This window comes from Pleurodeles waltl, chromosome 8 (assembly GCF_031143425.1).
Source record: "Pleurodeles waltl isolate 20211129_DDA chromosome 8, aPleWal1.hap1.20221129, whole genome shotgun sequence".
Lineage (NCBI taxonomy): Eukaryota > Metazoa > Chordata > Amphibia > Caudata > Salamandridae > Pleurodeles > Pleurodeles waltl.
Window position 1 is genome coordinate 876,397,464 of NC_090447.1, and position 21,630 is coordinate 876,419,093.

At 43.5% G+C, this 21,630-nt stretch overlaps 1 protein-coding gene across 4 annotated transcripts in view; it reads left to right on the plus strand.

The window, feature by feature from the left end:
- LOC138250365 (interleukin-5 receptor subunit alpha-like) overlaps nt 1-21,630 on the plus strand; it is a 318,270-nt gene that overhangs the window by 273,919 nt on the left and 22,721 nt on the right. For 3 of the 4 annotated variants that reach the window (XM_069205163.1, XM_069205164.1, XM_069205162.1), the window contains one exon: nt 5,550-5,637. In XM_069205163.1, coding sequence (XP_069061264.1) covers nt 5,550-5,637 — 88 coding nt within the window. Of the gene's footprint in view, nt 1-5,549; nt 5,638-17,250; nt 17,335-21,630 lie in introns of all 4 variants that reach the window. The other variant, XM_069205165.1, reaches the window with a different exon arrangement.

Here is a 21,630-nt window from a genome sequence, read left to right on the forward strand (position 1 = left end):
GTTCCCACCCAGTGGATGTTGGTATATGGGTATGTTGTGGGCCATGAGGGTTAGTGTGTGGCTAACAGTTGTCCCTCGATATTTACAGGTGACTCTAATTACCCCAACCTCTCATGGTTACTGACCCTTGTGAGGAATCCCAGGACATGGGCAGAGGAACGTTACAATGAGGCACATGGGTGAACAAGAAGGATAATAGAAAGGAAGGCCACATTTTGTTGCCTCCATCTAACTGGTGGGTCCCTGTGCTACTCACCCAAGAAGGTCTGCCAGATCATCGTGGCATGCTGTATGTTGCAACCATGCCTTGCCCCACCATGTGCCTTTTCTACAGGAGGAGGAGGCTGGAGATGGCCTTGTGGCGGCAGTGGACCTTGTGGACAGTGAAGATGAGGAGGCAGAGGGTGAGGACAACAGAAGAGCAGTCATTCGTCAGTACTTCCAATGACACAGGTAAGACAGTATTATCTCACATTTCATTTACAGTTTGATGTGTGACATTGTCACTGGCAGGCTGTGAATTCCTACTCCTATGCCCACTCACTGTACCCTTTGGCATCTCTTTCTGCAGATGTTGGCGCCCCCCTATTGCTCCTGGTGTGTTCAGTGCTGCCAACTACAGGTCTTTCCTATGTAAACCTTACTGTATATTTGAATTGCAATGTTTTAACCTTGTTATACGAATACATTTTGAAATCTTTTGACATACATCACACTTGTAATTTTTCAAAGTGTGTTTATTGCAGTGCTCTGAAGAAGAGGGGGTAGTGCAATGGGCTGGAGTGATGATGGAGGAAAGTCCAGGTTATAGTCCAGTCTATTGGTAGCACAGATGCAGTGTCCATGGGGACATAGGAAGGGAAGCAATGGCAGTTCAAGGTGGACAAGGTGGCAGAGTGGGACACAAGGGTGACAATCAGGAGAGTCTTATTTCCTGGTGCAGGTCTTGGCAATAGTCACTGTCGTCTGCCTGGATCACAGGGAATGTTAGCGGGGTGGTTCCCCTTCTGCAGGGGGAGGGGTGCTGGTGGCCCGTTGGTCCTGTGGCCGGGCTTCCTGTCCACTGGCGGCAGCGGAGATGGAGGGCTGTTCAGCATTTTGGCTAGTGTCAGGGGACCGCTGTTGTGCCACTGCCACCCTCATACTGTTGGCCATGTCTGCCAGCACCCTTGCAATGAAGACCAGGGTGCTGTTAATGGCCTCCAAGTCCTCCCTGATCCCCATGTACTGCCCCTCCTGCAGCCACATGATCTCCTGCATCTTGTCCAGAATCTGGCCCAGCGTATCCTGGGAATGTTGATATACTCCCAGGATCACGGTGAGTGCCTCCTGGATGGCTGGTTCTCTGGGCCTGTCCTCCCCCGGTCGCTCAGCAATCTTCCGAGATTCCCTGTTGTCCTGTGCCTCTGTCCCCTGAACTGTGTGCCCACTGCCACTAACCCCAGGTCTCTCATTGTGCTGGGTTAGTGGTGTAGCCTGGGGTCCCTGTAGTAGTGGACACACTGCTGATTGACGTGTCCTGGGGACAGCAGTATGGGCCCGCTGGGTGGGTGCAGTGGTGGTGTTTCCTGAGGGGGGAGGCTCTGTGGTGGTGTGAGAGTGTGCCTGGGTAACCGACTGCCCGGAGGTCCCTGATGGGCCAGGTTGGTCATCCAAATCCAGGCGACCAGAGCTGCTGTCATCACTATGGGCCTCTTCTGTGGGGGGATGTTGCTGGCATCTCTTCTCTAGTGACATTGGGTGGGGTACCAGTGGGGATGTAAATGCAGTGTTATTGTTTCTGTGTGTGACATATTGGGCATGGGTGGGTTGCCTCAATGGTTGCAATTTTCCCTGAAAGCTTTGCCTTGTGTGAATTGTTCTTTTGTGAGCTAGGTGATTCTATTTAGTGTGCATGCTGTGGTGATAGGTGTCCATGCAGTTCTGTGAGTGGTGTCCATGCGTTGGTGGTGCATGCAGGGCTTGGCATTGGATGGGTGGGTTGTAATGGTGAGGTGTGTGGGAGGTGGTGGAGTGATGGGAGTGAGGGTGAGGGTGGGGGTATGTGATGGCATGCAGGTAAGGGGGTGAGAGTATTGAGAGTTGACTTACCAGAGTCCAGTCCTCCTGCTACTCCTGCCAGGCCCTCATGATGCATGATTGCCAAGAATTGCTCCTCCCATGTTGTTAGTTGTGGAAGAGGTGGTGGGGGTCCACTGCCAGACCTCTGTACTGCGAGCTGGTGTCTTGCTGCAATGGAATGCACCTTCCCCCGTAGGTCGTTCCACCTCTTCCTAATGTCATCCCTTGTTCTAGGATGCTGTCCCACGGCATTGACCCAGTCCACGATCCTCCGCCATAGCTCCATCTTCCTAGCAATGGATATCTGTTGCACCTATGATCCAAATAGCTGTGGCTCTACCCAGATGATTTTCTCCACCAGGACCCTTAGCTCCTCCTCTGAGAACCTGGGGTGTCGTTGTGGTGCTATGGGTGTAGTGTGAGTGGTGTGGGTGAGGGTGTGTAGGGTGATGTGTTGGGGTGTGTGATGTAAGGTGCGTGAGTGGTGTATAGGTGATGGTGGTATGTGTCTCTGGTCTTGTGTGGTCGTGGTGTCTATTTCATGGCAATTGTTTGAAATGTTAAAGGGTTGTGGGTAATGTGTGTGTGTGTTTTATAGTCGTGTGGGTGTGGTGTGTGTATGTGTGTCGTGTGTGTAGTTTGAATTGTCCATTGTGGTGCTGTGTTGTTTGAGTGTGTGTATTTTGAGTGTGGTGGTATGTACCGCCAATGGTTTACCACCATTGAATGTCCGGCGTGGTGATTCGTGGGTCATAATGTTGTGGGCATAGTTCTGTTGGCGTAACGGTGTTGGTTTTGCTACCGCCAGTTTATCTCTGACCTTTGGTGTGGTGGATTGGTGTATGTGGCTGAATAGTGACGGATGGGTGTGTGTGTGTGTCATAACATGGTTAGCGGATATCCGCGGCGGTATGTTGGCGGCAGTCGGCATGGCAGCAAGTGGAATTTACCGCCAGTGTCATAATGAGGGCCATAGTCTTAGAAATAAATTCTAAATAGGGAAAATAATATAAGGTAAATTGAATATTGTTATCAATTATGTTACAGTATGCATATATATGTGTATTGTGTGTTCATATAAGTATATATTTATATTCAATATTCAGTATTAGTGGAAACATAATATTAAATTTATATATCAAAATATTTGAAATTTACTATTTTAAATTGTATTTATAATAAGAAAATAAATATTTGTGTCTATTTTTGGGTGATATTACTGTCAATTAGAGTCATTACAACTCTGGCAGTCCCACCGTGGGACCGCAAAAGCTGCGAGAGGACACTGCTGTCATGCCGTTGGCACCCCCCACATCATATTACAATGCTCCCACCGGGCTGGCAGGCAGGAACATTGTATTACGACGTTCCCGCCAGGCTGACTGGTGAGAACAGTACTATGGTATTGGTCTCAGCTCTCTTAAGGGAGTTGAGGCCAACACTGAAGCACAACAGCAGCCTTAGAATGCACAGCAGACAGTGCGCATTCTGAGGTTGCTGGGCCGGGGTCCCCTGCACAGTGCAGTGCAGCCCCCCCCACTGTGGCCTCAGCACTCTGTTTCGGCGAGCCTTTTCGTGGCAGGGTTCCATGGAAAGGCTGGCAAGTTGTGATCAGCTCAACGCCGCCGTGGCTGACCACGAGTCTGACCGTCGTCAGCTCGTCAGGAACCATGTTCCCGGTGGTGACAAGGTATGACCTCCAGGGTGGCAATTTGGTGGTCTAAACCCCTAGAGTGTGGCAGTCCGACCATGGGTCAGGTGGTCCTTGGACTGTCAGACTCATAATAAGTCCCAATATATTTGTCAACAATATTGTTTACCACAATATTTTGTCAGTGATCACTCAAAATTGAAGGACTGTGACTAGAAAGATGAGCTGTGAAGATAATTGAAATGTTTAAACCTATACAAAATCAGAAATGCATGCTTGCCTAACCTCGTTTTTGTATCCACTCACCAATTTGTTCTTCCCTTTCTTGTATCAAAGAAAAGTAACCTAACCCTCATCCTCATTTTTTATTCTCACTGATGGACGGAGAGGCACTCTTCCACCCTCAGGTAGCCTTTGACATAAAGGTTACTTGCAATACTTTAGGCAGACTTAATTGGGGTCAACAATCAAAAGAGCTTACAAGATACTTGTCTTTGAACTTAGCAAATCTGCCTTTGATCTTACTAGGTAAAGTAACAGATGGATGATAATACACATCCTAGAGAGCAGCCCAGAAACACACATGCACACACACACAAACACACATGATCACAAGGGCCAGACTGGCATTTTATTCTATAGAGCATTGGCCCAGTGAGCCATTGCAGATACAGGAAGGCTTCAAGAGACAGAAGGAGGGAGGGAGGTGGAGAGAATTAGTTCAGAGAGGAAGAAAACAGAGAGGAGAGGAGAGAGGGACTGGATGGATGAAATAAAAGAGACAGAAGGAGGAGAAGGAGGGGGAAGGCTGATTTGAGCCTTTTTGCCAGGGCTGTTTTTGATTCCCCAGCCCTGACAGAACCGGCTTTAGGGCGGTGCCACCAGAGCCTCTCCTGGCACTAATAGGAGATATGGAGAGTTCAGAAATAACCTTTGGTTTTAAAAGCACCTGTTGTTTACTTTCATATCCAGCAGTTTTCAGGCAGCAATAAAAATTCTAAATCACAAAGGTGATTAATGTTTCTGCTGAAGAAAGATGTTTCTGCTAGAGAGAGATGAAGTTTTATCTAGTAGCAGTTTTGACGCATCATAAAGTAGTGCAGAAGGTTAATATGCTTGCTGCAAAGAACTTGCACCATGCAGACCACAGACCAATAGTCCTCATAGTTTTGTGTAACATTCCAATAGAATGATTTATATACTTAAGATTCATTGACTCTGCACAACGTCTATGTGATGTAAAGTACTCTGACATCCTAGGGTTGGTATGAATAGTGCTACAAAACAAAAGAAATGCACGTGAGCAAGGGCTGTGGAGTGATGAGTGGTACTATTGGAAGGTGGTAGGGAGGGAACCTGTAGAGATGGAGGTTATTGGGGGCCATGGCACCAAAAAATATTGTCATACAAGGAACTTCTAAGTCTAAAGCCAGTTCCGAGACCTGGTCATCATTAATTGGCTCATCTCCTCTTTGCCAGTTTTCCTGTAGTTATTGATCAGGCCAGTTTATAAAATTAGATTGTAAAGAATGAGTTTGAAAAGTGATCTGGCCACATATCAAATACATTGCCATTTTGGGAAATTAGATTTTGAGTCACATAGGCCTGCATCTGTATCGAAACTTAAAAATACACTGTTGATATATTGTATTTGTGCAAGTGTAATGTGATAAGCCTCCATTTTGTATTATTCTCCAGAGGAAGAAAAATCAGACAGTTGATATAACAATATGAAAAGGACTTACAGAAATATAGTTTTGAGTTGTCTGCATGCTTATGTTGCCTAACATATATCTAAATGTAGCCTTATAAATGTTATTTCATATATTTTGTTTAGAGGATGATATGGAGCCCTGGATCATAGTGACCACCTGTTCAATCTTTCTCACACTCCTGTTTGTACTGCTGGGATATTTGTGGAAAAGGTGAACTCTCACTTTATTTATGCAACCCTGGACTTGATGTGCATTTAACTTATGAAAAGTATATATTTAAAGCTTGAACTGCAAGGTCCATTTGAATGCATTGAGGTTGTTTGCAAATCTTTAAATTTACATTAATTTCACTTATTTGAGAAGTCTTCTTACACCCATATTCCAAAATGATATGGGTGCTGTAAACTCATCTGTCGGTTTAGGTTTTAGAGGATTCATTTTGGAAGATAAAATAGTTTACTTGGCTACAGAAATAAGGAAACAACAATGATTTCTTACCCTAGAAGTGCCTACTATATGTAAATGCATCTACTATAGACACCTTGGTCCTTGATATCCTGTCCGCTGAAATCTAAATCCCATAGCATTTAGAACTCGGCGGACAGGTTATTTTGTCACAACAGTGACGGATATCCTGTTTGCTGAAATTTAAGGATCTCTTTTTGTCTTTGGTGGCCTGACCATCGGACTGTCTGACTGCTATCCCTCTAATCCAGGCTATGGAAGACTGGTGACAGATTTATCTATAGTCAAGGGGAAAGGCCTTTTTATGCACAATATTTTATAGAGAAAGTCTACTGGCTATTTACATTGAAAGTCTATGCAATCTCCCATAACCATGGTCCTTGGCCTCTAACATGCCTGGGACATGTATGGATGCTGCATGTACACGTATGTGTGCTATGTTGATATTTGTGTGGTTTTGCATGTGTGTCTGGTCAAGTGAATTGTGGCATTGATTGAGCTCCACTTTTGAATGCACCACAAGATGATGATTAGCTTAGTGATGCTGACCAAGCTCCGATCAGGCTAGGAGCCTGCATGTATACATTCTCTTGTCTGCCTACTGACATTATTTCTTCCTCAAGATGAAAAACAACCCCAGATCTATTCTTGCCCAATACACAGTTCATTTAAGCCAGTCCAAAAAGGCTCAGGAGGGGCATATGTGCTAAATAATCTGGGCATGAGCTGGTCACATTGAGGACATTTCCCCTATTACTGAAGGGACACCAAATAATTTTGAAAGCTACAGATCACCTCTACAGCCAAGCCTGGCCATCAAAAAGTATACATACTTGTGTGCAGCCCAGTGTTCAACATTTTCTCTATATCCAAGGAGGTTCTGTGTAACATCTCCCTGGCCAGGACTGGGTCCAAGGCCCAAAAGACTCTGGAAATGCTGTTGCTGCTAATCTGCACCTGAGCTATGAACCCACGGTTGATAGAACAGTCCAGTTGCATTACAGGACCTGTGTAGGGCATGGTGACAGATTCCATCTGTAACAGAGACCTGAGGTTTTCTGGCTAGCTGCCCAGGAAGCATTTTAACATCTGGGACCAGGGTAAGCGCATAACCTTCAGTCCTTGTCAAGGGAAGTCTGCTACAGCCTTTGCCCTCCTATGACCGCAGGGAGCCCATATTCACTCATGTAGATGTTCTCAACGGTTTCAATGAAATCCCAACTTCAGAAATGTGGATATCCAGGTATCTGAACGTTCTAGGCTGCCAGGGGCTATGAACCCCAGAAAGTTGTAGGTGCGGGTCTGGCAAGTCAGGGTTGAAGGGAAAGAGGCATGATTTTGTCCAGTTAACTCTTAATCCAGAGAGATTAGCAAATCAGTGCTGTATATTCGCAATTTCATCAATGACATTATAAATGTCCTTAAGGTATAAAGATATGGTATGTGTGCCATCACCTAGTGGGATACTCCAAGTCTCCCACCTCCTGTGAAGTTCCGCCGCCAGGGGCTCCATCACCAGAGAAAATAACAGTGGTGAGAGGGGACAGCCTTGTTGAGAATCCCTGCCCACATCAATGGGTGCAGAGGTGATTGTTCCAATTTTTACCCTGGATTGGGGCTGGGTACAGAACAGCTTCACCATGTGCAGGAAATGGGTACCAAGGCTGAATCGGTTTAGGGACTGGAACAGATAGGACCACTCTAAGGAATCAAAGGCCTTCTCCAGATCAAGCACCAGACATCCTGCGCGAGGCCATTTTTGTGTTGAATACCTCATGACTCTGAATAAGCACCTAATGTTGTGGTAAGTGTCTCGGGCTGGTACAAAGCCATTCTGGTCAGGGTGAATCAGCTGAGGTACCAGAGGCGCCAGGCGCGACGCCAGGGCCTTGGCCAGAATTTTGTAGTCAGTATTGAGCATTGCTAGCGGTCTGTCAGAGCCCAACTCGTTGGGTCTCTGCCGGACTTGGGGAGCGATACCATCAGTGCCTCCTGTTACAATGCAGGCAAGGATGCCTCTTGTAGTGCCTCCTCATAAAGACGGAGAAGGCGAGGCACGAGCACCTTCGAGAACGATTTATAAAAGTCAGAAGGGAGGTCATCAGGGCCCGGGGTTTTTCCTGCAGCCAAGGCAAGTATGTTATCCTGCACCTCAGGCAGCGTTAGGGGTGCCTCCAATTCCTCCTGTTGGTCAGGTGTCAGCTGGGGTAGAGGGGTCAGGGAGAAAGGTTCATCATAGGCTATCACGTCCAGCTCCGCAGAGGGGGGATAAAGTGCTGCGTAGTGTCATGTGAACTCGGCGTGTATGTCATGGGGTGTGGAGTACGTCCCCTACTGCCGAGCGAAGCTCCACGATAGGAACGCGATCCTGGTCTTGACGAATGAGCCAGACCAGCAGCTTGACTGACCAGTCGGCCATGGAATGCGTGCACACCGAGTAGGCTGCATAGTTGAGGCAGTGCAGCCTCTCCAATGAGGATGTATGTTCTGCTCTGGCAGTAGATAACCGGTAAGTTGCTGAGGGTTATTGTGCAGCATTTTGTTCATATAATATCAGGGATCTCTCCACTCGAGTCAGGTCGCATTCAATAGATTTGCAAAGATTCCACTGCATGCCCATGCAGTGCCCCCTGACAGAGACGTTAATTGCATCACATTCAACAAGGCCAGAGGATGTTGTGCCATTGTTGTGTTCAAAGTATTCGGGAATCATTCTATCTCGTGATGCCCTGAATACTGCATCTTGTAATAGCTCCGGGTGGAGCCACAAGGTGGGAATAGATGTAGGGGAAGTGTCCCATCCTAGTTGCATAAGCTGCAGATTGTGATCAGAGTGAGTGCGGCCTAAAAAGCCAGTCCTTAGTACTGTGGTGCTAAAGTTAGCTGTGCACAATATCCTGTCAAGTCGGACATGTAATTAGTGCGTGGTGAGTAAAAGGAGTAGACCCTTGTATCAGCATTACGTTGGTGCCATATATCTTTCAGATTTCAACTTTGGAGCCAGGTACACAGCTCTCACGCAGCCACCATGGTAGGCACAGTACGCAGTGATGGTAAAGAACGGTCCAGATCTGGATCCTCACACTATTAAAGTCACCCCCTATCAGCCAAGGAAGATTGCTCCAACGAGAGAGGGGGCCGGATAACGTGTTGAGAAAGGAGGCCTGGTCTGTATTCGGAGCGTAAATGGACCCTAACACCATGGCTCAGCCGACCAGGCGGCCACGCACCAGTACATAGCGCCCATATGTATCAATGGCATGATCATCAGCCACAAATGGAGTGCCAGGTCTGATCCAGACAAGGGCCCCTCTGGTCTAGGAGGAGTGATTTCTTGCAAACAGCTGCCCTCACTAGCGCCGCTGCAATTTCTGCCTGTGCAAAGTGAGTCTCCTATAAAAACGTGAATCGAGTGTCTTTTAAGATATGAGTGTATGGAATATCTGCGTGCAGGCGAGTGTATGCCTTACACATTTCATGTGAGAATGGTAGTAAGATTCATAATGTGTCAGTGGCTCGGTAATGCCTCAAATGTCCACTCCCAGAGATGCGGGGTCTCACGTGATCAGCAGCGGGACATCCTAGGGGGGAGAGGGAGGGGAGTGGGACAGGGGGAATCCCGTCTCCATTCGGAAACAAACACAGTTTAAAACCAACAACTGTCGAAAAGATAACATGATAAAATACCATTAGAGCAGAGGGACAACTGGTATCTGCCCAAACAATCAAGACACCTGTGTGGCGTGCGTGGAGACAGTACCCACAAGTAGGGGTATTGGGGTGGTGTGGAGAGGGTGTATGGTACCCAATAAGCTCAAGGACGGGACCCCTAATGCAGCATGGGTATGGGCGGCCAATGGGCCAGTGCATATCATTCAGTGTAGGAGACAAGGGATAGTATGCAGACTGAACATCAATCATTGGCAATGGAAAGCGGCAGAGGCGCAGAGACACAGGCCAGGTCAGAACAATAAGTTCACAGGTGAGTAGAACCGGGACGTAGTGAGGTTTGGTCTTTCAATCACCACAAAAGGCAATGTCGCAATGGAATGTCCAGTTGAGTGACCCGTGTGCAGCAATTAAGTGAGCTCAAAGTAGGTCATCCGCCATTTGCAGCGTCACTGTAGGAAAGGCAGAGGACCCCCCTTCAGAAGACATTTCAAGAAAGGAGCCATTGTTACCATCAGAATCTGTCAGCTGTGCGTCTACTTCTGAGGTGGCTGATGGGACACTGATAGCTGGTGCAGTTTGTAGGGCACAACGTCTCTCCTGTATAATCTGTTCTAGATCTGGAGCATGGCTTATGTCTGTCGTGGGAGCCCCATGCCATTTGCTATTTCTCCACCTATGGGGCCTCAGACCCCGCATTGAAGGTCTTTCGGATTCAGTGTCCTGCTGAGTGATCAGGTCTATTGACTCCAGCCATTCCCAGGTGGCTTCCGGGGTGTTTAAAAAGTGTGTTTTTCTATCAGTTCACTCGAAGCCTGGAGGAGAAGAGGAGGGAGTACCTCAGGCTAAGGGCCTGGAGCTTGCACTGCACTTCACAGACAAGAATGAGGCATGTTGTTTTTGTACGGCAATGGTATAGTCTGGGAACATCATAACTTGAGCGTTATCCACTTGGATTGCCGGGAACGATCTCACTGTACGCAGAATAATATCTCTGTCCGCATAGTGAAACAGACATAGCAAGAAGGGGCGAGTGCTCGCTCCTGGTGGCCGGCCCCTCATAGGTACCCTGTGAGCATGCTCAACAGAGAAGAAAGGTGTCAGCGAACCCTCTGGTACCAGCCCCCGAAGCCAGGTCTCAATTTATGCGACCATATCTGAGCCTTCCACACCCTCTGGGAGGCCTATAACACGGATGTTCTTCCTCCTGTGTGCCCTTCTACATCCTCGGCATGGTCTTCCAGCACTTCTATCCGGTCTAGTGCCATTCTTAGTGAGGAGGGAAGCTGCGCTAAACCGCGTCCGCCATCTTTGCTAGCAAGCTATGCCCCCCCACCTCTCATACATGTTTTTTAAGATCTTCTGATGTAGATGAGAAAATGAAAATGCCATCCAAATATGCTACAGCAAACACTTTGAATGTATAACATAAGATATTAGGAACAGGTGTACAAAGTCATTTAGTAGTTACAAAGCCTGCAATGTCCTATATCACAAGGTTTGCGGCTGCTAAATAACTTATACAATTATACTAAACCCATTTTGCGATTCAGTGACTACTTGCTGACTCACAAAAACGGTTTAGAAATGCATTACGAATTACAATTTGAAAGATGCATGTTTAGGGCTACCCTTCCAAATTCTAATACACAATGCTGTATATCAATAGTTTGCAACTATAATTTCAGTTGCAAAGTTTCAGCTGCACACTATTGATAGGCTACCCTCTCCTCAAAGGAGGTGATAGCCTATTTGCAAAGCAGAAGTAGCCCCTTTGGAAACCCATGCCTATGAATGAAAATAAAAAGTTTGTTAGATATTAGGTAGTTGTCCAATGCACCACTGCCAACTCATAAACAAACATTATTTAAAACATACTTTTTTTCTTAAATGCACACCCATTGCCTTTAAAAAAAAAGAAATCCGCTGTTTTTGAGGAAAAATGTGCTTTATTTAAATGCGATCACAGATATGGTGGGCTGCTGACCCCAGCAGGCCACCATCCTTGTGGTGACATCCAATCGAGTGAGTCACAGTTTGTGACCTACTGCATCAGTATTTAAGAGGTAGGTCAATTTGCCACCCACTTCAAAAGGTGAGTTTGCAAATCAATCCATTAGTACATAGAGTAGTTTGCAAAATCTGATTTAATTCACAAAACGTCAGTGTTATTACAAGACAGTCACAGTGATCATATTTGGTATTGAATGCTGTTTTTGACTCCTCTCCGTCCTTACTTCTCATAAGATAAAAGGCCCCCCTTAAATCAAGTTTTTTGAGCCACATAGCTTGACGGTGTTGATCATGTAGAACAGAAATAAGCAATAGAGGATGTCAATTTTTGAAGGTTATTGCGTGCAGTTCTCCATAGTCTATACAGTTTCTTAATTCATTATGAACTTTAGCAACACAAAATACTTGTGCCACCACATGGGATGTATAGTGTCTAATATATCCTTTCAGGAACTAAGTCAAGGACACAATCATTAGATTTGTGTGGAGGAAGAGATTCCTTTTCAGGGAAAACGTTTGAAAATATTGCTAACGTTGTACATATGTTGATTGTCTGCAATGGAAAACTTGACAACCAGAAGAATGAAAAGAGATACTATTCTATACCAAGGTGATCAGTGGATTACATTCCCTTAACAAAGTAGTTCCTAGAACAACAGAAAAAGCAGATATATCACTAATGGCACATAGTGGCCTTTCCTAATGCCTAAATAAGATAGCAATTGTTTTTGGTGATATTTATTGTACCAAATCACCACAGGTATATGCAATTTAACTAACTGCATAGGACCTATCTGAATCAACTGCATCTTTAACCTGACCTCTGCAACCTGCCCCAAGTGCAATAACATTAATCTTAGTTTCACATGGTATGGTTATGTCCCATCATAGGATGTTTTTGGGAAGAGGTCACAAACTATCCTATGGTCATATTAGATATGCCAGCTTTGTTTACCCCGTACTATTGTTTACTGGGTCTCGTTCTCCATCCAAAAACAAGGAAAACATGTAAAAGGTTCTTAAACGTGGTGCTGTTAATCACCAATACCATTATTGCAACAGCATTGCAATCACCTATTCCCCTCCATGAACAGGTTGCTCAAAATTATTGGGAAATGGGCTATGGGCCATAGGGAAGAGAAGCAGTGATTATAGAGAGGAGCATTAGCCCACCTGTGGGATTAGGTCATTGTTTGTTGGGGAAAGAGAACTAATGAATTAGAAAATCAGGCAAAATGGAATGAAATGGGCACAGCATAATCTGTGAGAATACCACAAACCTCATTAGTGTACAACTGTACCGATCTGTAGCAGCAAAATCTGACTCCCCCACCCTATTGTCGTAAACCATTCTAAATCATCCGGAATAAATCAAGGATTAACCTATAGCTCTCCCACTCCCATCAGGAAATAATTAGTTATACACCCAGTAAACACTGCTTTCTGTGTTAGGGTATTATGTTCCTCAAGCGACCACCTTACTAAATTATTGTAATTGTTTTGTCAAAGTACATAACAACATATAGTAATAAAAACACAAGATATAAAGCTGTGCCTCTGTGATTTGCAAATGGTAGGCACAGTTACCCATATTTAAACTCAATTAAAAATTAAAAAAAAGCTTTAAAAACTCAGTTTCTCACTGCCTTTTCAGCCCATCTCTTCCAAGTACCTAAGCTGCAAAATGCCACCCTCGCAAAGTTTTAGTCAAAGGGGATAATTGACATAATATTGAGTAAACAATATAGTTGACAAAAGTAATAGATATATATGCTCCCGGGTGTTCTGGGACCACTTCCGGAAGGAGCGCAGAAGACTGGATGAGTAGCCAGTAGGAAAAATGCACAGTATAAGCAAAAGAACTAGTAGCTCTCACATATATATATATATATATATATATATATATATCATGTTAAGTAATAATTAAGAAATTATTTTTACATTCAAAGTTTGATATTTTTTCTTTCAATGTGTAATGTGCAGTAGGAATAGTAAAATTAGGCTCTCTGGAGTTTAACACTTTCCCTACTGTTGCACTGTTTGGAATCGGAACAGTAAACGTTTACTCCTACAAAGTCCAGCACTTTTCCTACTGTTGCACAGATTGGACTGGGATGAGTACATTTTACCCCTACAAAGTCCAATACTTAAGCCTGAGGGCAGACCCCGTGGTCAACCCCCTTAACCACCCAACCCCATGCTGTATATGGCCCTCTGCCATGCCGAGTGGCAGAATACCACAGGTCCGCATGGACCCCCCCTCACGCAGCAAATTTCAACCCCAGGGACCCAATCCCCCAGGGCCCAGCCTTCAAATTATTATTTTTTTGGGTGGGGAGTGAGGGCCATGCGGTCCCCCTACCCCGGGCGATTTTGGCCCCAGGGACTCAGGGAAATGACCACTGACACACATACACTTGTGCCCTCAACCTTCAGTGTACGAGTCTAAGACCTTAACCACTAGGCCAAATGTGACTCATTAGAATGTGGTGTCCAGACTTAGCTATGACATTTAACCTAAAGATTTTGAGTGGAAAAAGACTTCAATGTTACATCACTAGGAATGTTTAACAGTAAAAAAAACTGAAAAATAAACAGACACACTGCCATGAGATGCAATGATTTGAGCCTTCAGCCTACTGGGTAACAATCCAAGAGCTTTACCATTAGGCCAATGCCGTCCATGGTGTGCTGTCCTTCAAAAAGTAACTATAACATTCTTACTAAACATCTTGCTTGTCTGAGTCATTGAAGTCATTGTATGGAGAGACTATTGCAATAACAATCTCTCTCTTCCATCCCATTATGTAATGGAAGAGAGAGAGAGAGAGTGAGAATACCGGGGGGGGGAGCCTCAAGACCTCTGCGGTCCTATCCTGCTCATCGCACCCTGCGGGAGCCAGCATTGCTCCCACAACTAGGGAGCTGATTGAAATAGCAGCTCCCTGCTTGTGGGAGCAATGTTTTCATTTGTTTCCCTGCACACATATTTGTGTGCAGGGAAACAGATGAAAACTATGCTTTCTTCCAACTGGAGCTGTTTGACAGCTCCTGCTGGTAGAAAGTGGACATTGTTTGCTTTAGTTTACCAAGCAAAAGCAAACAGCTATGTCCCAGGGGTGGACAACCTGGGACATAGCAGGAGCTGGCCCTGCGGGGTGGCGGTCCCTAGGGTCCTCATTGGCTCCTTAAAGGGGGGCTTCACTACACCCCTCCAGCGTGTATTGCCCCAGGGAGGTGGTGGTCCCCTGGGCTTCAAAACGGACTCCCTCATTGTTTAGTTTTGCTCCAGGGAGTTGGTGGTCCCTAGGGCTGGGGGAAGCCATGTGGTCCCCGCACACAACTAAATCTTTGCCATGGGGAGGTGGTGGTCACCGTGGCTGTGGGGAGGCCATGAGCCCCTCCGCACACCACTAAATCTTTGCCCCAGAGAGGTGGTGATCCCTGGGGTTGTAGGGGGCCTGCACAGACCCCTTCATTCACTGCTGTCTTTGCCCCAGGGAGGTGGCGGTCCCCGGGGCTGCAGGAGGGTGCACGCCCCCGTATTAATTTACTTTAAAGCCCTAGGGAGGTGCATTGATTTAGTTTAAAGCCCTGGGAGGTGGTGGTCTATGGGGCTGCAGGTGGCCAGGAAGCCCCCCTGCATTCAAAATTTAAATGCCCCAGGACCTGGCCCACCCGGATGCTGCATTGAAAGAATCGCAGAATCCCACTCTTGTTTTTTTAAATATTTTGATGACTCAAGCCAAAACATTTAAATAAAATATTTTTTGCCCTGGAGGTAAGGGGTCTTGGTGTTCCTACACTGGCCCATTTCTTTTTTTTTTAAATCTTTTTTCTTGGAACTCGGCTGAAGCCGATTCCCAACATGGCTGTCAACACTTCCTTGGTGAAGTGTTGTCAGTCAATCAGATCTCAACACAAAATCGCTTTATACAAATTTGAATTTTCTTTAATTTCTCAAAATCTACTGAATGAAATTACACCAAATAACAAAAAGGTTGCTTTCTGGACCAAGAGCTACTGTTCTGCCATATTTGGTTTAATTCCATCCAGTGGTTCAGGCGCTATTGCTGTTCAAAATCCATACAAAAATTGCATAGGGAAAAAGTGTTTTGGGCCCCCCCCTTTTTTTCGGCGCCTGATTGACAGATCACCCGAACCGTTCCAAACAGTAGCTTACTTGAGCGTTGATTTTTTTGGGAAGATTTTGTAAAGATTCGTTAACCGGTGCCTAAGATATAGGCAAGTCAACAAGCTCTTTTTCTATAGAAACTGAGGGTCATTATAAGGTTGGGGGACAGACTGCCGACCCGCCAGCCCTGTGGAGAGGAGACCGCCGTGGCGCTGGCAGTGTCCCCTTGGCCGATTACAGGGTTTCCAGTGGCTGACTGGCAGAAACCTCTAAAATCAACTTAGTGGAAACCGTTGAGGCGAAGCCAACTTGATCGCACAGAGAGTGCTCTAGCTCCCTCAGAATGCCATAGCAGACAGTGTTCATTCTGGGGGGGCTGGGCAAGGGGTTCCTGCACTGCCCACAACATGGTTATGGGCAATGCAAGGGCCACCTTTTGGCCCTCAGTACTAGCCTTCTGCCAGCCTTTTCATGGCAGTGCCCCCATTATGAAAATGCTGGAGGAAACTGGACTCATGATCAACATGGCAGCACTGGACTCAGCACCGCCATGGCTAACCACGACTCCAGCCACTGCCTCCCCCCCAGGACCATGATCCTGGTGGTGGCGGCAGTGGTCCTCTGGTGGTCCAACCACCTGGCTCGTAATTTGACATTCAGCAACTAGGTTATGTGTGTGTGTGTATATATATATATATATATATATATATAGAGAGAGAGAGAGACACACACACAGACACACATATATATATACATACATATATAGAATTTTATAATGGGATTTTATAATAGAATTTTAATTTATATGTTTTACAGAGCAAGTTCCTTTTGAGGTAGCAAATGATTTTATTCAGTTATGAAAAATGTCCTTAATGACCTTAAGATTTAGGGTTCCCACATCCCCAGAGGATATTTGTAGGCCTTTGTAGAGGTTTTTGTTGTCACCACATATTTGTGTGTATTTGGTAGGAGGTGCTGGTTAACTAATTATGTGGGTTGAATTATGTTGTTTCATTTTATTTTATGTTAACTAGGAGTATTATATGTGTATTTTGTATTTTTATATATCTCTATATCTATCTATATATATATATATATATATATATATATATATATATATATATATATATACATATAGATATGTGGCATTCTGGACCTTGTAGTTATTATATGCAAAAACTAAAAATAACTGTTTGAAATAAAATAACATGACACATATGTGGCAATATATATTCACTAACAATAATTCTAACACCTACAATATATTCTCAATCAACTGCTATCATGCGTTTAAACAATCAAATTAACATTTACTTATATTGCAAAATACATATAATTATAACTAAATCAATATTAATATTGCATTGCATAATGAACATGTGATAATATTGGAATTTTCAAATCCTATTGTCTAAGTGCTACATATAATTATATTATTGCATCGATTGATTTCCACATATTTGCAATTTTCTTAATTTTTCATAAATTGTGCTTTCCTCATTTTCTCTTTATTTGTGTATGATACTCAATATGATCTAAAGTAAAAAAGAAGAAAGGAAAAAAGAGAAAGGAAGGAAGAGGAAGAGTTTCAATTAAATATTATTGTTCCAATACAAACACCCAAGGTACTCTAGTCCTCTTGCACTTTTGATTCATATGTCACTTATATATGTAGATGAAGTTCCTCATCCATGTTCAACCCAAATGGAACATTTGTTCGTAATTGGATGATATATTTACTCTCCAACTGTCGTAATTTGAGAGTTCTATCTCCACTGCATTCATTTCTATTGATCTGAGCCAAACCAAAAAATCTTTAGACTTTTCCAATCCGATACATGATTTATATTACGATGTCTCACTATTGCATAGCTTTGATCTTTGTGTTGTATTGCCATTATATCTTCCAAAATCCTTTTCTTTAGTGAGCAAATTGTGCTTCCTATGTATTGTAATCCACATTCACATTCAATAAGATAAACAACAAACTGGCTATTACATGCTATTCTTTGTGAAATGGTGACATCTTTTCCCTTATAGTCTTTAAAGGTTTTGACATTATGGGCAATCGAACACGCTCTGCAGTTGTTACATTTATAAAAACTTACTGAGTTTTCATGCATCCAGTTTTTCTTTGGTTGTATTGAAAAGTGACTTTTCACCAGTATGTGTTTGATTGAACTCGATTTTCTATATGCAACTTGTGGTTTGTCTCCAATCATGGATGCTATATCAGGATCACTTTTTAGAATTCTCCAATGTTTAAAAAAAATCCTTTTGATCCTTTTACTTTCAGCTGTTGTTGATGATTCGTGCTTTTTGCATTCCTAGTTCAATATGTGATTTGCGATATTTTCTTCAAAGAAATTGTTGATTTACATTTTGAAATTGTTTCTCTATTTCTTTATCATCTAAACAATTCCTTCTCTTTCTTAAAAATTCTCCAAAAGGAATACTTTTAAGTAATGGTTTTGGATGGAAGCTAGTTCCATGTAGAAAACTGTTTGTAGCAGTTTCTTTCCTATACATGGTTGTATTTGGTTGATCATTTTCCACATAAACTTTGATGTCCAAGAAATTAATTTCTGTTGCATTGATATCATAATTGAATTGTAGCTCGCAATCATTTTGACTCAACGTACAAAAGTATGTATTGAATTAATCTTTTTATGCCATTCCATATTAAAAATAGATTGTCTAAATATCAAAGCCAAAGTATGACTTTGTTCAAATCTTCCTGATATGTGTCTTGCCAAGCTATTTCTCTTTCCCACCATCCCCTAGTTAGATTTTCATAACTTGAAGATAGAGAAATTCCCATGGCCGTACTGCGTAATTGTTTGTATATTTGATGATTGAACAAAAACACATTATTAAGTAGGCATAATTCAACCATTTCCAAAAGCATCATTAAATGTTTAGTTTCTTTTATATTTCTTTGTCGTAGGAAAAAATGCTAAAGCCCGAAGGCCAATGTCATGTTCAATAGACGTATATAAAGAAAGTACATCTATGGTAACAAGATGATAATTAGAATCCCATACTATATCTGATGTAATTCTTTAAAAATCTCTAGTATATATATATATATATATATATATATATATATATATATATATATATATATATATAAATGTATATATATATATATATATATATATATATATATATATATATGCTGCCAGGTGTTCTGGGACCACTTCAGTTCAGGAAGGAGAGCAGAAGACTGGAAGAACAGCTAGTTGGAAAAATGCACAGTATAAGCAAAAGAAATAGTAGCGCTCACACTGGGAGTTTGAAAAGTGCTCCTTTATTCACCAGAACCACAAGACGCATTTCGGCCCAGCTTGGCCTCGGTCACAACTACTTCTTTTGCTTTTACTATATATATATATATATATATATATATATATATATATATATATATATATATATATATATTTACACAATATGGTCCAGTAAGTGGAGCTCTCAGACAACTGATGCAACGCATGGGGAGACGGGCTGTATGTCTCCAACTGCAGGAGAAAATCACGCTGCACTCAATGGACTGACACATTCATTTATGTCATGTCCAGGCAACTGACCGAGGCATTTTGACCTTGCGCTCTTGTTTACAGTTGGCTAGTCTTTCTTTAATGTCACTATTTATACCTTTATGTTCCACTGGCCTGTTATGAAGCATTCTGGGACATGTAGTTAACAGTTTCAAAGCCGACTAATGAGGAAGATTAGAAGAAACAAAAGAAGAACCATTCCTGTTTACAAGAGTTAAGTGATCTTAAATGAAAGATTGTCCACAGTAAACCAACATGGTAGTTGTTTAAGTCTGACCTTCAACATTATAGCATAATACATCAAATAACTCATTTAAAGGTTCCTCTTACGCATGACATGAGTTTAGTAACCTCGATTCCGCTTATGATGTCAAACTGTGTCAGTTTGCTGAGTGCAGCATGATTTTCTTTTGTACAATATATATGTATGGCTACATATAGTCATGGTCCAAAGTTGTTTGCAATATGACGTCCGCTTGTTAAAAAAAGGCCGGGTTCACATTACTTTGTGGTCACGCAAATAATATGAATCGGAAGGCTGGATCCCGAGCTGTGCTGGAGCCTGTTTTTGATGTTTGAAGCAGGTGTTTGCTCTACACACCATACTAACCTTTGAGAAGGCGGTGTGTCATGAAGTACAGCATCTATGATCCCCTCATCCCTTTCAGAACATATCTATATTGGAAAGGGCAGCTATTCACTCTTTATCCCATTGCTTGGATATCACCATCAAGCCTGCAGACAAAGGGGTTGCGATTGTGGTGCTTGATACAATGTTTTACAGACAAGAGTGCCTCAGACTTCTTAGTGATGGTACATACTATGAATGCATATTCACCAACCCCACTTTTCGTTTGCAACGCACGATTCATGGGATGATAACCAAAGCAGAGTCAGCTGGTTGGATCACTCAACAAGAAGCAGAGTTTTTGGATACAAAAAACCCCAGGGTACCCTATTTGTATGGTCTCCCAAAGATTCACAAGGGCACAGCTCCACCTGGTTGCCCTATTGTGTCAGGGATAGGATCTCTTTTGGAGCCCCTTTCCAAATTCTGTGACTTCTTTTTTCAACCAATTGTCCAAAAGACCTCAACTTTTTTGAAAGACACAAAAGACACTTTGATCTTACTAGAAGATATCAATAATACGGGTACCACTGACATGTTGATATACCTTGACGTGGAGGCATTATACACCAATATACCACAGGAGGCAACCCTTACTGCAGTGGAGGATACACTCCAGTCAATTACGTGGACCCACAACACCCCTATCAGTTTTATTATGCAGTGTGCCAGTCTGGCTCTCAACTGCGACCCACTTCATGAATATTCATGAGGTGGGTCTTTGCGACCCCATAGCGAGTCGCAGAAGGTGTCTGAGACACCTTTCTGCATCGCGAATTGCGAGTTGCAATTTGCGAGTTGCTCTGACTCGCAAATTGCAAGTCGCAATTTGCCACGTACCTACATCTGGCCCTTAGTGACTACTACTACCACTTTTTGGTTTTTTGGGGAGTTTAGACCTTGTTTTATTTTCTCCTCAACTCCTGTTTTTAATCATGACAGAGGTCAGACATCTCAATTAATTATGTTTTACCTCCAGTCACTTTTAGCTGCTTTTCTTTTCATACCAATCCTAGACCAGCACTCTTTTTGACCGGCTGTTTACCATTTGCAAAAGATCTCCGGCAAAGAGCCCCCTGTGGGGCCCGTCATGCATTGCAGTGCCGGCCTGACGAGGAGCATAGCCCTATGATGAAGCATGTCACCGAATGGTGAGTGAGGGCTCTTGCTTCAAATATTTTGACTCCCAGGAACTTGCGACCTATAGATACATACCTTCACAGTGGAACTGTGTATATCTTTTTGAACTATACGTTTGTCAGGAGCACTATACACAGGACCAGGATTTTGTTTCTGAACTTCCCGTATTTTGTTAGCCCCCCCTTTTATGTTGTTTGATGCTCTACACACATACACACACACACACACACACAGACAAACACAAACAACACACATTCACTCTCACACAGAGACACAAACACACATACATAAAAACTAAAACTGATTAAACAATTTACATACTTAGGTGGTCATTATGACATTGGCGGTGAGTGATTAAGTGGCGGAAATACCACCAACAGGCCAGCGTTAATTACCGGCAAATTATGACAATGGTGGTGAGAACATCCATAGACAACCAATGTACCACACCATTCGCCAGGGCGTTAACACCACACATGCCAGCAATCACCATCAACAGCCAGGCAGAAGACAAAGTACTGCCCATCATATCACGACACAGCACACGCCATGATTTCTGGGGCAGAACCAATGCTATCAAAAGCCTGGCGGAAACA